This window comes from Struthio camelus, chromosome 3 (assembly GCF_040807025.1).
Source record: "Struthio camelus isolate bStrCam1 chromosome 3, bStrCam1.hap1, whole genome shotgun sequence".
NCBI lineage: Eukaryota > Metazoa > Chordata > Aves > Struthioniformes > Struthionidae > Struthio > Struthio camelus.
In genome coordinates, this window is record NC_090944.1 from 102,324,010 (window position 1) to 102,341,698 (window position 17,689).

A 17,689-nucleotide genomic window follows, 5' to 3' on the forward strand; every position below is an offset into this window, starting at 1 on the left:
TGATTAATAAAAACCATCAGAACAATTGCTAGACTAAGAGGGTCTAGTTAATCTTTAAGAACTAAGCTAGCTGTATAACCACAGCCATATAAATTGTATAACAACATCCACAGCTCATCTGTGAGCAGTTTTATCAAAACATTACACTGTAGACGAAGGGCCTTAAAACTTAGTAAGGCATGAGATAAGCCTAAAAACAAGGACTGAAACTTCAGTTTTTGAAGGGTTCCCCACCACCACCTCCCAGACAGATAATGCAGATAATTCATCTTATTCTTATTCTGTTTTTATACTACCTGGTCTTCAATTGACTTATGATCCGTTTCCTGTAGCCAGGAGCCAAGAAGAACACTATCATCATAATGGCAAAGAGACCTCAGGAGTGATGTGGTTGTATTAGCAGAGTTGTCTGTCAAAGTAAATTCTGCTACCAGTTCTCGAAGAAGTGCATTAAACGATCCTAAAAGGTACAATATTTAAAAGAACCATTGTTGCTTCTTATCCAGAAGATTTAAGCTAGAGTTACAAATGAAAGCATGACCCATTATTTTGATTTTACACATAGCAAACAGCCACAGAAGTAAACCTGACTACACTACAGTTGAGAGCAAGGCTTCAAACAAAAACCAGGGCTCCCAGGTCCCAAATCAACGTTCTAAACAAAGAATCATGCCATTCCTTCCAGGATGGCAATCCAGATTTTACAAATATTTGCTCATTTAAGTGATTGCGTAAATTTACTGAGGGTTTTTGTTTTTTTTTTTTTTTCATTTAAAGCTAATTTGTCAGATCATGTGAAAATGTCTGGTCATTCAACAATACTAGCATAATTCTGACTGCTAGATCAAATAGTCTAATAAACTAACATATCTGATTACACTCATACTTGATAAGGAGAAGAGAAAAAGCTAGAGAAAGAATACAAACAGAACATCTCCAGAGCAGAAAACATTAAAGATTTTAAAAAGAAAAATCTCTAAATGAAACATTTCAAGAACTATACACATTTTCTTGCCCAAAAGCCATATCTATTTTCCATCATTGTGGGTAATGGTATTAATCAAGTGAGCCATCAGATTTTTTCTAAACAAGTTTGTATACTTAAGTAGATAAAAAGCTATTTTGTCCATACTGCAATTCCCCAAAAGTGTGTGATATCTGTTTAGTTGACTTCAATTCTCTTTTTTTTTTTTTTTAAATATTTAGGAAGGAATATATATGTACTTTTTATATTCACCTAGTACTACAATAGAGCTTAAAACAGTTATAGTTAGAAAACAGAATTAACTCTTTATTCCTACAGCTGCTCTTTGTCAGTATACTATGAAATATGTTCTCTCTCTTTTAAATAATAATAACATAAAACACCTAAAGTGAATTTCAAAATGGGAACTCAATACATCTCAATCCTACAAATGTAACTAAAACTTTATATACTCTAAGTGTTACTCTAATATGCAATATTCATACTGTGTACTTAAGCAGTCAAGATGACATCCATGAGATAAGAAATATAGTGTAACACTTCTGGAGACTTCTAGTCTTTTATTTTGAATCTTGTATCTGCATATAACCACACGAATTTGACAAACGAGCTTCAAGAGCAATCACTAAAAATGCGTTAAAAGGAATAACTAGAATTTTTACTTTAATAAAAATTGTCAAAGAGTTATGTACCTTCATATGTCTTTGGAGGTAATAAAGCCAAAATATCATAAAGTCTTAAACGGACCATAGCTGCACTAGCTTTGAGATGAGCTCCGTGGGCTTTAATTACTGATGGAATGCTACAGAATCAAAAGAAGAGAGATGGAAGTCAGAAACATTGCAGTTACTGAAAAAAGCATTTCCATTTTTTCCCCCCCTGCAAGATACCTCTCCTAGCAAAGATAAGAAAACAGTGTTCCAAGAACTATTCTGAACAACATTACTGAAAATTTATTTGTAGTTTGAGAAGTAATTGTTCTGAGGAAACATTTTTTTAAACACAGTGCTGTAATTCAGAGGTGTACCTCCTCATAAAAACACTGCATCTTTAATTTATCCCTCCAAAAACACTCTAGCCCAACACTGCATTTTTCCTTACAGTCTATAAAGTGTTTAAAGTCTCTTCAGTATTCCATCTCGTAAAAGGACACATCTAGTATGAAAGTACATTCGTTTTCTTATTTCTTGTAAAAGGATAAGCAAATGTTGGAGTCACATGCTCAATGAACTGGAAATCTAAAAGACAGTTAACAAAAACTATTGCGGTAAGCCACTTGGTACAGGCTATGTGACGAGATACTTTCACAAACCTAAAGATGGGAATGTTATGCTCATAACTAAAAACAAAACAGTTTTTTCATTATGCACAAGCAGCAATAGTCCAGTGCTAGGCTAAAAGATGAGAAGGCAAATTAATACAAATTTATTTGTAATACTTCAATTCAGGGAATACACAGAAGCAAACAAAGAGCAGAAAGAGCAACCAGAAAGAGCAACAAGTACAACAGTAACTTCTCTCAGTTTTGACAGTTTATATCGTAACAGCAGTAGGAAGTTGTTTTCAAAAGACCATTTTTAGTCTCAAACTGTCCTTCTACAGATTACACAAAAACATTTAGTTTTTAAAACTGTCTACTTACTGTGACATCATGGTCATGGCACATTCTATAGGTGTCATCAATTTCCTGATCACATCCTCAGTAAGAAGCTCAGGGCAGTGAGCAACAAAACTTCTCATAGCTAATAACAAAGTATTTCAAATTAAAATGTTACCGAGACAAATGACAAAGAACGTGAGCAAGATATAGATACTAACAGAATATCAAAAAGCAGCAAATAAAAATGTTTATTCAAGGTCTGTGTGACCTGTTTTTGATGCACAGACTTGTGAACAGGGCACATTTGGTGAAAAAATGATATAACTCACTCATTTTAAAAGAAGGAGGAGAAGTTACAAGAGTCCTCTGTATAATATACGGGATCACGTTTTGCGTTATTTGTTGTTGTAATTTTCGGGTTGGAAATTCTTACCACATAGAGCTCCAGCACGGCCTTCCAGCGTTACTTGCCAGGTAAAAGAATCTCCTCTCGCCTTCTCTGCTTCCAACTCCTTCAGAGAACGTGGAAACACATTTCGCCATAGCAGCAACATCTTAGGTAGATGGTACCGAACAACCGACGGACCTATGCAAAAAAATGAGATGACACTATAATACGAACTCTTACTAAATTAAGTATGATTAAAAAACTGCAATGAAGGCTTTGTCCTTTACAGTATTTTTTCCTCACTTCCCTTTCCCCTCTACTGCTCCCTACCTGAACAATGAAAAATAAAGGAAAACCTTTTTCATTTGTATGTTAAAAATGCTGCAAATAAACAGTATAAATATAACTTTTTGTTGATTATCAATTTTAGTACTAAAAATAGAAAGTATGTAATATATAACTCAATATCCAGAACTAGCCATCTGCTGCCAGTCATCTTTTTAACTTTTTGTCAATTGTTTGACTTCCTTTAATTTTTTTTATATTATTATTTTGAAGACAAGTTCTTCAGCCTATCCTAACTTGTTCATATGATGAGTAGAAGACTAACTGACACTTACTGACTAGCTTAACGGTCAAGTTTATAAAAAGTTCCTGAAAAAGCTCCGGAAGATCCAATGCAAGTGCATTCAAAAACGCTCTGGAGAAGAACAGCCAAAATAGCACTGCACTGTTAGAAAAAACATAGGACAGCAAGCTGGCAAAAGAATGGAACAATTTAGAGAAGCAAGAGGAAACATAAAATGTATTTGCTGAGATTGAAAATACTGAAGGATGCATCAGAACTGTCTATAAAAAAAAAATCTCTCAAAATTCAACTTCTGATACTTCTGTGGTGACAGATAAGCACAGACACATATGAGGCTGGATTTTTAAAAAGGTAACTGAATGTTTTTTAAATTGTTAATATTTGTAGTCAGAATTGTTGTTTATCCAGGGACACACGCAAAGTGCAGGAATTTCAGTTGCATTTTGTTTACAGTGCATATACTCCAATACCACAGCAATAATTAGGGAAGGAAGGTTATGGGTAATTTTGCCCTTTTCATACTATGACTACAGGCTAGTTTCCACTCCCTTGCCGCCCTCTCCCTGTCCCCCGCACCCAAAAAAAGCACAGAAAAATTAGATATGACACTTTCTACTGTCATTCAGCTTACATAAACACTAATATTTCACTTTTCCCCAGTATAAACCATCACCGCTGAAATAAAAGCAACAATTCTCTGTTTGGGGAAACGACTGGTATAATACTGGAATGACTGCATGCAGAGACTATTTGCATAATCAGAAATGTTGGGAAAGCATTTAAGTAAAATAAAAAACATCTGTTTTTACAAACCTAAAGTCATAAGTGCTCCAAGTAAAAGCCATCCAGCTTGAGTTCGCTGCAAGGAGAGTCTGCTATTTTGTGCAGCAGTTCGTAACAGATCCTCAGCAATACTGACAACCATCTGCAGCAATGACAGGAAAAAAAAAAAAAAAGCAATGGATTTCAAAATATAAATGTAGATAATGGAAGACTGCTACAAAATCACCCTTAAAGATTATACATAGAGACAGTTTCAAATCATGTAAATGGACATTCTATAAACAGCAGATTACATTTCATGCAAATAATTACCCTATGCTCACAACAACACAAAGTAATGTTTTCATGAGTAGCTCTACATTAACATGCCAAATGAGAATTAAACTTAGAAAAAGAAAAGAGAGGGGAAAAAGAACGCTGGTAAATATTGCAACTGAAATACTGCATATGAAGGTTCTGGCCATCGCTCTTACTAAGCACAGCTTAGCTTTTCAATGCTCTAACTTGTTACCACGTCACACAATCGCAAAGCGATTCTAGATAAAAAGATTCTTTTTAGCGTACTCACATATTAAACGCTCATTATCTCACCTTTCCTTTGGCATGAGGAATACCTAAGGGACACTGATGCACACCACCTAGTAAAGCAGCCATAGCAAAACTGTAGCCGCTGACAGCTTCAGGGGAAGTCTTCAGATTGTTGAGTCTTTCTGCGCATCTATCCAAAAATGGAGTCAACTGAAAAGGCAATGCCACAGCTACACACCGTAAGCACCATGCAGCGGCAAGTCGAGCAGCCATGCTGGGATGAAGAAGAACTGAAGTTACTGTCTCCAACAGACCTAAAGGAAAGAGTTTATAGCCATACAATTATGATGCATTTTTTAATATACGTAGACAAGTAAACTGTATCCAAATTTGACAGGCAATATAAAAGTTAAGAAATGCCAGAACTGAAGTTTTGTGACTTATCCTTTTTCTTTAAGGAAAGGCAAAAAAGTTACTAGCATCATGCTGATCTGCATAAGGTTTTACCAGGAAAATCAGAGCTGTCAGAGCCACAATGCGGCCACTTGAACTAACAGAGCAACTGAAAAGAGACAGTAATCCCACATACGGGAACAAGCTTTGAATGGGACAATGCCTAAACTTTGTCCATCTTTTACAATCTGTCAATAACAGAGCAGCAAATAAAAGTGATTTTTTGTTTTGTTTCACATAGCAGACAAGCATGTGCTCTATAGATGCCACTGACCACTGTACTCTGTGCAGCGTGCTTTTGACAGAACGCTCTGCTGTACACAAAGTTACCATCCTTCTGCACTCTCCAAACCTCTATGCCTAGCTAGTCCTGCTTTCTAGCAACCTCAGTCTCCAACACCCGCAACTTCCCTAGCCCCGTCCTCTAACCCTTACCTACTCCTAGCTCACGTCTCCCACTGATGCCTTTTCTCTTGTGCTCTCTGTATCTAGTCAACAGCTTCTACTCATCTTATTTCACAGTAGCTAGCAGAAACACCACCAAGATACAGTTCCCTTTGCTCTTTGTTCTTGCAGGACACAACAGCCAGAAGGAATAAATGCAAGCACAGTCTTCCTCACCCCACAGCTCGTACAAAATCAACAGGAAAAGAATGTTGTGTGCGCTAGAAAACAATCTATAAATGAAATGTCTAAAGCGGCTTGCACTTCCATTGGAAAAAAAATAGGAATCCACACATTCAGAAAGATAAAAACAGTGCAGCTCTACAGTACAAATATGGATCCAGATTAAAAAAATAAAAATAAAAAATGCAAACACACACCAATCGCGATCAACTGTATGCAAATAATAAGCTTTCGAAACGGGTCTATCCACAGGTTCATCTCCTGATAAAACCTCCTAAAAAAAATCTCCTAATCTCCCCAAAAAAATTTGACACCAGAAAGCGAAGTACCTTTCCAGAAGCAAGTGTTTTAGAACTTATAGAGAAAAACAGTGCATTTTCTATAATATCATTATCTGAAAGTCATCAGTACTGAAAACAAAACTTCACATCCCAAAAAGAGAACGTCAGGCAAACCTTCTGTCAAAATAATGGGTTAAAACTTTGCCAAACTTCAAGTTAGGGTACTTTAAAATAATGAGCTGAATAAATAGCAAGATAAATTACAAGGAGTGCCAGTCTCATCACTTTGTTTCTTACACAGTACTTTATTATTTAACAAGATTGCAATCATGCTTCATAATAGTTTCTCAAATGTCTCATATAAGGTACTTAAATTGATTTAAATACCTATGGAGGGTTCTTGAATAAGAGGAGATGCAGTGGCATTCAGACTCTGAACCAGACTACCCAGTTCTTGAAGGGCACAGACCATTACGTGTTGGCTTGCAGCTACATCAGCAGCTCCTGATTTATTTTCACTGTTAGCATCATTCACTACTGCTTCTGTAGAAAAGAAAACAAAGCATCCTGCTTAACTGTCACTTGAATGACAGGTAAACACCTACAGATAACAACAGGGGACAGAAAGGGACAGCTTAGTTTTGACATCAACTCTAAATATTGAAACAAAACCACAACTTTTCTCACAGTATGAGCTGGCAAAGCAAGCACATTCTGAAGAAAAACGCTTTACAGTTACTAGCCAAACACAAAGTGTCCAAAGACCATGAATAACAGATGCTCAGAAGATCCCAAGTTACTGTGGATGGCAGTGCACTAAAAGGTAGGATTAATAACATAACACAGCAAAGGATATACAGATGTGCAGCATGTGTGCATTGTATCTATATTTACATATATATACACACACACTCCTATAGATGAAGTTGTTAATAATATAATCTTGACATATCTAGGTTCTGCATATGCCTTTTCACGCATGTATCTGGAATAAAACTGTTAAAACTTAATCTTCAGTAGATAACCACAGCCTTATATTTTGCTTTCACCTCCAAGTTATCTAACTAATTTCAAAGATTCCACTGTATGTTCTTTCTCCTACACTATGTCACAGAAGTAGCATATGGGAAAAGAAGCTCCAACTGTCACTTTAAAGAAAAGGGGCTTTAGTATCAGCTTAATATTTATATGTCTAATACAGTACAAATTTAGCAAGTAGTCCTCCTTTTATGAAAAAACAAATTCAACAGAAATGCTCAAAAAAAAACTTAAGTTTTTCCCATCATCTAACTATATAATGGAATTTTCTGTAATGATAAGGAGGTGGTGGAAGGGGACATTTCTGCAACTCTGTCATCTCAGAAGCTGCATTTCCAATAGACTTCTTTCCTGAAAGCAATATTTACTATAATCTTTACTTTAAAGAGAACCCTGTTTAAAGTCCCAAGTAATCTCAAACATACCTTCCCTATTAAAAAAAAAAAAGGGGGGGGGGGGAGAAAAAAAAAAAAAGAAAAAAAGAGCTGTAAGAAAAACCTGCAAGTGTTTTAAAAAGAAGTGTGATTCCATGCGTTAAATGTTACTTTAAACTCAAAACTAGATGGCAGCATAAAAATAATGAAGCAGTAGAAATAGTTGTCCAGTAAACACATTGTGATGCAATTTTAGTTTACTTCCTTAATCTCTAGCTCAAATTAACCCATTTTATAAGAAACATAAATGCCAAAACAGTTTTAACTATCAACCCCCTTAGTGATTACATGTCAAAGGTTCTGCAAAGGGAATACTTATCTACTGTATTACAGTCTCCAGATTACATTTTTGTTATCGGTAAAATCCAATTAAATAGCAATACAGATATTAGTAGGGGATACATAAGGACATATATCCGGCCTATAGGATCTTCAACGCTGGTCATAAGGAACTCTGATTTTCAATACAGCCTACCCCAAAATAGATTGAAAAAGCATACTCTTCTCCCCCTTGCCTTCCAGGCAAACGCAATGGAAAAAGTCCTCACAGCATAAAGAGCCAATTCTACATAATCACTTTTCAAGTAGAACTTATCTTTTGGATATCGTATTTCAAACAGAAAGCATCTGAATAATCTTTTACCATAACAATAAAATTACTTCTCATGGCAGAAGGAAGTGGAAAAATGGCTGACCCTATCGAATGACAGCAACTTTCAACAGGTCTCAGATAAAGAAAAACGGTTCTCACCCACAGCCTTCATCTGTTTACCAATGGCTTGACATATATCTTTGGCAGCTGCAATCTGGGCTTTCTCCCCCAGTAAGCTGCCCACAGTCGCTCTCAGAATAAAGGACACGCATCTTCGAGAGTACACTGCCTCCACGTGAGTCTGAGTTGCACGAGGATGGGAGACCAGATCAAGTACATGTGATAAAAACGTAGCAAAGTTGCGCTCCAGCCACTGACCTCCTAATGTTGTAACAAAGACAACATAGGCCTGCAAATACATAAGTTATATACAGATTCAATTAAAATAGAAAAAAAGGTTATACTCAGTCACCAAAGACTAAACAATTATAGGTAGATAGTTATACTCATGCATAACGTAGCATAATAGTTATATCAAAGTTAGCTATAAGCAACCCTAAAAAGGCTAAGTAAGATGAATCAATCCATTAGCCAGCTCTCAGCTGCTTCAGCTAAGCCGTTTCCAGTGCCACAGCTGACTCCAGTACTGCTACATATACTGTAAAGTACAAAATACTCTTTGGATGATTGCAAGAAAGTCTAGTCCACTGCTCTAAACAATTGTCACATTAAAAAAAAAAAGTCAGTAACAGCAAGTTACATGAATGTGTTTCAACTGAAAATAGCGACTCAGCATTTTTGTCAAAATCACTTGAAAAAGACCAAGAAAATAAAAGGGCTTAACAAAACAGCTTAGGAAAAAAAGAAATCTGGATTCTGGAAAGTTACTGAGGTATACTGAAATATACATCAGCATGGTCACCCTGAACTGGAAGATGTGCTGCTGCCGTCTTTCTCTATTACGAATTAAAAAAGCAGACCTTCCACGTTTGGCAGATTTCACCTACTAAAGGAAGACATGTGGAGAAAAGAAACACCATTTAATGAGCTAGGGCTGTAAATTTTACCCAGCAAACAAAAGAGAGCCAGCACACACAAAAGGACAGAAACGTGCCCTGTCTCAAAAGAAGTAAGATTTAAATAGGGAGCTAAAGTCTTCAATGTTCTAAGTTTTCAAATATTTGTAGATATACTAAGATATACTGGTCAAATAAGCTCTCCTTAGTATACATTTTAATCGATAAGTACTGCACATCAACAATAAAAGAAAATATCTTAGGCAAGTGACACTGCATATACATCTCATGTAAAAGGTGAGTTAAGCTGTTTGTTATTCAACTTATAAAAGACAAAAAAAAAAAGACCGTAAGTGTACATTTTTCCTCCCTAAAGGGTCATAGTTGATATATAAATGTTACTTTATTTAAAAAAGATGACCAAATGAAAATTTCTCCAGATTATCACAAACCTGGGTAACACCAACTCGCACTTCCCTGTTGACAGATCCTCCTACTTTTAACATCTCTCCACCACTCTTTAGGAAACCAGAACCGCCTCGCAGAAATCCAGTGGCCATGAGTTCCAAGACTTCCTCAAGCGTAGCTCTCTTCACATTCTGCCGCATCACTTTTGCAAAGATAAAAGCAATCATTTAATCCCAAAGTTCTCCAAACAATACAATCAATAATCTTGAAAGCAGAACTAATCATTCACAATCATCTTGCAATCGTGAATCCAGTCATCATTTCGGATAACTGCTCATTTTTTTTTATTTAAAAATAAGCTACTTCTCCCTAGTTATTTTTGGTGGTCAGAGCTCACTCACTCTTTCTTTGTATGTCTACAATAGAGAATCTGCATACTTCACTCAATTTAGTTTAAAGCTTGTAATAGAACAAAACAATTCAACGTGCATACCCCCATGAACTGGAACAACAAAATATCATGCAACTCTGTCACATAATACAGTACCAAAGGTGCAGTCTGTCTACTTGAAAACGGAATCCAAAAAGGAACGTACCTGTTGCTTGTTTTGGTATTAGTGCTGTAGCCATGACCGTCCCCAAAAGCTTTGACACCGCAACTCGCACACCGTAGTTTGAGTTTTCCAGAGCCTTAAAGCAAAGCGTTGCAACATTCTCCAGTTCAGCCGTCCACATAAATACAGCTTCATTTTGTAATTCCAGTAGACACTGTAGAAAAAAATATGAGCTGCTGAGCACCGGTGGAGACTATGCTTACCTTTTGACTAGATATCAGGATACTTATCAGATTTACTCAGCAAATGTTTTGTTAATGAGTATCTTAACTTTTTCCCCACTGCCTCACTTACCCCAGATATTCTTAACAACTTCCCCACTGCCTCACTTACCCCAGATAACATAGCTGGAGTAAACACTTAGAAGAATCATGGGATTAGGTTAACAAATAAAATAAATAAATAAAAGGAAAATACACCCAAAAAAATTGTGTTACCAAAAACCTCTCCCACTGAGGCTCACAGCTAATACATTCTACCTCCTATTTGTCTATGAAGGAGGGAAGACAACGCTACTGTTCTTTGGCTTATGTGAAGTAATTGGTCGCATGTCTGAGCCTTCAGCATAAACTAAGAAGGACTTATCTTGCCCAAATAATTACCAAATTTCACATCATAAACAACAGGTGAAAGCCTGACTGCAGGCACTTCACAGTCATAGCACAAAGAATTTCTAGAGCTGATTAGAAACACTCACCTTAGCTACTGCACATCGTACAGCCATAGATCTGTCTGTCAAGAGAGATCGGGCGTTCTTATAAATATCACGGTGACAAGAAGCTGCTGCTCCTCCAAGTCCATTTAAGACTTTCTGTAAACTCATCAGGATTTCACTGCGGCCCTGTGACTGCACATATGAAGAGGAAATTTAAAAATGTTTATGCAAATAGATAGATACAGCATTTCTATCAAGTAGCAGGTGTGTATTTCTGTGTTTTTCTGCATTTATGCACGCATATTTTGTGAACAAAGATAATATGTTTCACTGAAGTCATATATAACAAACACCTAGCTGTTTTTAGATAGTGCTAAGCGCTATACCTAACCTTACTGAAACAGCCTATAAATTAAGATGAGGCTAAGCAATTCAACAGATCGATCCTAGGCAGAATGCTTCTTTTCTACTCCACCATTTGTCTGCTGCAGCCTCAGGAAAACCACACCAACCAACCAACCAGCTGATACGAAAGAACAGGAAGCTCAGACAGTCAAAGGCTTCCAACTACTCTTGCACCTAGGTACTTAAAGCCACAAGGCACTGAAACCACACAGTATAAGGACCCAGCTGAAGAAAAAAGCTCTTGAGGTAAAATGCAGATTTGTTCTCCATACACAGCACTGCTTAAAAAAAAACAAAAAAAACCAAAAAAAAAACCCACCACACACACTAAGGATCCCATGGTCTCCTTGACTCTCACAAGAGAAGTCCCTGCTTCTATCCCCAACAATGGGATTATTGTAATATTAATTACTGCATATATATTTATGTTCAGTAAGAAACAGGAATCAAGATCAGTACACTCAGTACCCCTTCCAATTTGTCACACATTTCAAAAAAAAAATTGAGCTTTTGAGCCTGCTAAGTTTACATCAACAGAACTCTGAATCAAAAGCAGTTTTCCTGAGCATGCAGTTTTACTGAGGCTAAATGCAAACTGCCTAGCTATCACTAGGGCAAAACTTAAATGAAGTTACTTTTTTAGCTCAACAAAATTATCCCCACAGAATGCTTAAATTTTAGAATCTGCATTTTTTTTTAATTCTCTAAATGAAAAAATAATTCCAAGAACAAACATCATGGTTTGGTAAGCCATACTGAAATGTCCTGTAATGTCCTGTAAAACAGGACAATAAGGCAAATCAGACCCACGGACAGCCCAGAACATGATCTCACAATACTACAATACTCTCTGTTCAGGAAAGAACATACTCTGCTTGCAAGAAGAGTAGTATCTTTCTTGCAAAACTCAAGCATTACTTTTTCCATTTTAAACAACTGAAAATGTATTCAGGGTACACGAGAGGGAACCCTAACACGCTAGTCATAATGGTACATGTAATCATTTTAATCACTGATGTCAGAATGAAGCAACTGCTACAGCATTCATATAAAAAAATATAAATTCTCTCTGTAGTAAAAAAATAAAAATAAATGCACCTGTTCAACGTGATACTAACTACACAAGTGATTTGAATTTTCCTAAGTAGCAGAAAATCAAGCTATTTTGGCAAACACCTTTGGAGGACACGGGTTTCAGTTTAAATGAAATCAAGACTGCATATATAAGGTAGGCTGAAACTTACCTCTGCACTTTTCAAAGACTTTAAAAGATTATTAACGGTTTCTGGAAAAGAACTACCCAGCATTCTGCCCATTTTTTCGTAAAACGCTCCAACACATGCCACTGCAGCCCTATGAAGACAGGCATTCATCAGTGTACTCATTTTCTACATCATCCAAATGAAGACGAATAGTTAAATATAAAGGCACATTTTTAATTATCTTTGATGAATAAAAAATCTATCCACTGCGTTATTCTGGCTGCTTAATTCTGTATTTAAAATACTTCATTGATTAAAAAGAAAGTAACAGAAAAGTTATCAGCTACTAAGAACGTAAATGTATTTGGATGGATATTATTACAGGACCTACATACGGAACGAGAAATTCCAGAGAAGACAAGTATATGCTGCAATCTCAGCAAGATTAGGACACTACCACAGTTTCAATAAACTATCTCTTTTCTAAGCAGCTGCAAAGTTGTAAACAACATAATCCCACCCATGAACATATTTTCCTAGACATCAAATGAGACTTTTTTCAAGCACAAGAACTTAAAATGCTTAAATAATTGCACATTGCAAAAAAATGTATGGGTGCTACAAAATCACTGGGCCCATAAACACGCTATATATGCCTTTTCCTTCCACTGCCATTTGAGATTAGGGGTATTTTAAGTAACCTTGTCCTTCAGTTAGATATACTAGTTGCTTCAGGAGAGCCACAGAAGCAGCTCCTGAAAACACACATTTTTTTCATCACAAAGAAACAAGGTTTTCTGGGTTTTTTTTTAAACTAAAGTTCTTGGATAAATGATTATTTGGCAACTGATAGCATTATCAGTTAAAAAGATATTTGCTACAAACTCAAAGCCTACCACTTAACTGACATGTCTTACACAATTCTGCAATTAAAAAGAAAAAACCACCCAAAAAAACACAACTGCAGCTTGAAGTCATTAAAGTCAGTAAAAAGACTCCTGGACTTTCACTTAAAGTCAGGAGAGTAAATTGCCGAGATCGTTATAGCACAAAACCCTTCCCACTTACATAAGCTTCTCACAGAGTTGCAACAGCTTCTAATAAAAGGAAGACACTTTCTGCCCAAATTGTGACTATTGGATTTTATTGTTAACCCCTACTATTATGGCAATGCCTAAGGACAAGCCTAAATTAGGGTTCACTAAATGCTGTGAATATATGAAGCAGTATGGGAAGGATAGTGTTAAAAACAGTTTCAGCAGAGATTTTTTGTGGCTTTAACTGTAATTCCTACCAATGAAATTGCTTCCATAATCTAAATACAAGCTGAATCACATAATCATGCACATTTACATCCAAATATAGAGACTCTATGTAAGAGACTTGTGCAGTACATTACAGCAGAGGAACATAAGCCAGCAAAGCTTAGGGGAAAAAAAAAAGATTTAGTTAGAACTCTCTCTTGGCACAGATAATGCTCCAGTTCTGGCAGTCTGCAGGTTTCACCTTGTCTTACATTGGATACTTAAACCCAACTAGTAAAAAGGCAAACTGGAAGAATTTCTTCATTGCATTATTTCACCAACTGTTAATTATCTTCCTAATGATACAAACATGTAAATAACCACGAGGCTCCTTGTGTAGAGGAAACTATCTCAAGTTCAGATAGCCACATATCTATCGCCTTTGAATCCTGCCCTCCACAATCTCAATCCTGCTCTTTCTTCTGTTACGCTAAGCGTATGTATATTTGGCATGCTTGGAGTTTAAGTAAGCCACAAAACGTGCACATACACGGGCTGATATTTTGTACTATCCAGTACCACTTTGCTTAAAAAAAAAAAAAAAATCATTCCCTCACTCTTAATAATATTAAGCTTACAGTTTGGTGGGCAGGTAAGCAGCAGTATCATCTTTACTCTTGATGATGTCATTACATTTGTCAAGCGTCTGAAAAACAGTAAACGTGTCTCCAATGCTGTAGAGAGCAGCAAGATTTTTTGCGAGTAGTTTCCGCGTCGGCGGTCCAGGGGAACTGCTGATGAGTCCCGTTAGCTGTTCTACAAGTTTCTTTTGTTTTTCCTTGACATCCGTCTGTTAACAGGACAAAAATTATTAAGAATAAGAGAGGCTGTCTAATCCTCTGTCTTGTCTCCAAAAACAGTCAGCAGCAAACACCTACAGGAGACTGAAGGAAACCTTATACCACTCCCACATATATGTAATTCAACAAATTGCTTATCTCACAGAGATTTGAGATACACTCAAAATTATCAGAGACAGATGCTAAATGATCAAGATCAGCCATTACTGTGTTTATTTTTCATCTTTTAAAAATTCTTATTAAAAATGTAATGTTACCCCCCTAAAGCATCTTTTCATCCTCTTCACCATCAAGAATCCCTACTCTGGGAGAGGTTTTACCTTCCAAAAATGTATGACACCGAAGAACTCGGACCAAACTAAGTGTTTTATAACAGAGTGTCATACTGAGTGCCTATAATTAGACGCTAAAAGCTACAAATTAATACAGTAGCTCTGCACGCTGAGTCTGAAATCATACAGTTATCATCTGGACATTATCTGTTATCTTTCTCTAGCATAAAATTAATGTGTGTGTAAGTGTTTAGAAAAAGGAGAAGAATTACCTTGTTAGCAGCTACAAACACTTTGTCCAAAAATCTTAACCACTCAAAGATAAAGACTGGTCTCTTTGCTTCCGTGATTTGAGCTAACGCTTCTTCATTCAGTAACAAACTATGAGCCAGCTCCATTATTCATTAAATTCCAGTTTTATTGTAGAGTTGTGTATTGACTTTAAAACAAAAAATAAAATATTACTATACAGTGCAATACAACAGCACAAAGCTTTCATCATCTGTTTTCAAAGTTATGGATTACAGCATCACAGTTGAAGTGTGCTTAGACTCAGCTTAACTAAACAGTCTCATATAAAAACTACTTACATGCTTAAGACTGAGTACATCCACTAGTATTTCAGAGATCAGAGTCATAAACAGTAAAAAGTGCATCTATTGGCAACTTCAGGGTATTAATTCTTTGCCAAGAAAAATATACTGAAATCTCTATGGGGGGGGGGGGGAGGGAGAGATAAAGGAGTCATTTCACTTTCTCCTCTTACATAAAACAGAATAAGGACTACCACTAAGCATGACCCTTCCCCCATCCCTGATGCTTCGGCATGAACTTGGCCACTTTTCAACATCTTCAACAGACAGGGTGAGAAACAGATGAACCCATCCCAAGGGCTGGTGAAGAATCAGTGGCTTTTTTGCTTTGAGAAATGATAAAATGATTCTTTCCTCTGAAGCAAAAGCATGCATGCATGTTCTGAAGCACAAACTGTGGGTTTCACAGCACAAGCACAGCACAAGGCTTGCATTCCACTAAACATAGCTCCAGAACACAGCGGAGCTGCAGAACTGATCACATGCAAGTAACAGCACTACATTAAGTAAGACAGAATACACATCATCTAGAAATAGGATTCATCTGGGCTGCTCTAGAATATACTACTAAGAATCACAAGGCAATCCACCAACATATCCTCCAGTAAAATTCCACAGCAGACAGTCCTGTGGCCTAACAGAGTTTTGCAGTTGAAATGTTAGGATGGCCCAAATTAACTAACTGTGCAACAGAAACAGTAAGAGAAAAGGGAGAAAAACTGTATTATTAGACTTTCCCATACAGACATTCCTGCCACCACAAATTTGAGAGAGGCAGGAACGTTCACAGCATTTAGAATCATAGACCTAAAACTTCCCAGACCCTACCAGTCTTGTTTTAAGGAGTAGGCAAACAAGCCCTCTGAAATCCTGCAAGCCCTGTGTGTCACAGCCTGGAATATAAGCAGCAGCCAAGCGAGCACAAGTCTCCCCAGCAGGCAAAATACTACAGATCAAGTACCTAAGATCCAGCTCAGTCAGCGGGTGTGGGGCTAACAAAAAAGTACTACCAAAAGGGTGCTCTCGGCGCAAGCACTCAGCAAACAATGATTGTTACCTTAGTATACCCTATTTAAACAAGTGCAGAATAGACAGACAAAGCTTATCTGAAAATCACAATGAAAGCTGACCCTCTTCTGCAGAACAAAAACAAAAAAACTGAATTCAGTGATGCTGTAACTACGATCTCGGGCAAAACAGAAAAAGTAAAGCAAACAAAGAGTATTATCTTTCTGCAGGTGCGTCCTTCTGCCTGTATTCTCAAGACAGTTATTGTGCTCATGCCTGCTTCCTCATTTGTGAGCAAACCTAACAATTCCTTTAAGTCAAATGAAGAGATTTAAATTAAATGGTCTTTTTTCCCCCCCTAAACCCAGAGCAGCCAGCAGTAAAGGGTGACATATTAGTAGTAAAACTGTATCATCGTTCTAAATTTACCTTAGTAGTTAGGCGTTGACAGAACTATAGCATCATGATATCTGTAATACTGATCTTGTTCCCTGCTCTTTGAGAGTTTGCGTTATATTTTTCATGACATAAATCTCCACAGACAGAATAGCGAGGGTAGAATAAGCACATACACAGGCACATTCAGCCCTCACCCCAAGACCTCCAAAGACTTGTTGGGGCCCTTTTTTTAAAACAAAAAACAACAAAAACACCCACACAATATTATGAAGGATTCAGGAGGTATCACCTGTCACTAAGGTACAGACACGTTGCCTGAAAGCACTTTTAAATGAAAGCACAGAGAAATACAGTGAATTATGGCATGCACTATGATTCTTCAGAGATGCTCCCAGAGAGCTACACGCTTGTCACACTTACGGACAGCACAACACAGCAGTACAAATACAATTTGACAGCACAGCTCACTACCTGTCTCCTTTTCCTCTCCTGATAAAAGTTTCCACTTTCCCCTGGCGTATAGAGTTGAGAACTCTTTATACGCTTTCCACACATTCCCGTACCACTTCGCCACCTAAACTCAGGAAATACAAGCTCTAAGGTATCAAACCTCCACATACATTCAGCTGTGCCACTGCAGCACAAAGGATTTGCTATAATTATACAAATATCCAACTAATAGAAGAATCGGAGTCAAATATATAGCTACGCAAAC

The 17,689-nt window shown here is 36.9% G+C and overlaps 1 protein-coding gene across 3 annotated transcripts in view; it reads right to left on the reverse strand.

The window, feature by feature from the left end:
- The window catches only part of HEATR5B (HEAT repeat containing 5B), a 62,216-nt gene that overhangs the window by 43,345 nt on the left and 1,182 nt on the right, over positions 1–17,689 (reverse strand). For all 3 annotated transcript variants that reach the window (XM_068939370.1, XM_068939372.1, XM_068939371.1), the window contains exons 2-15: positions 15,247–15,413; positions 14,481–14,692; positions 12,641–12,749; positions 11,034–11,183; positions 10,319–10,490; positions 9,767–9,924; positions 8,458–8,707; positions 6,622–6,777; positions 4,937–5,187; positions 4,376–4,487; positions 3,019–3,171; positions 2,628–2,727; positions 1,678–1,787; positions 297–460 (exon numbers count right to left, since the gene is read on the reverse strand). In XM_068939370.1, the coding sequence (XP_068795471.1) occupies positions 297–460; positions 1,678–1,787; positions 2,628–2,727; positions 3,019–3,171; positions 4,376–4,487; positions 4,937–5,187; positions 6,622–6,777; positions 8,458–8,707; positions 9,767–9,924; positions 10,319–10,490; positions 11,034–11,183; positions 12,641–12,749; positions 14,481–14,692; positions 15,247–15,372 (2,223 nt within the window). In that variant the 5' untranslated portion in view covers positions 15,373–15,413. The remainder of the gene's footprint in view (positions 1–296; positions 461–1,677; positions 1,788–2,627; positions 2,728–3,018; positions 3,172–4,375; positions 4,488–4,936; positions 5,188–6,621; positions 6,778–8,457; positions 8,708–9,766; positions 9,925–10,318; positions 10,491–11,033; positions 11,184–12,640; positions 12,750–14,480; positions 14,693–15,246; positions 15,414–17,689) is intronic.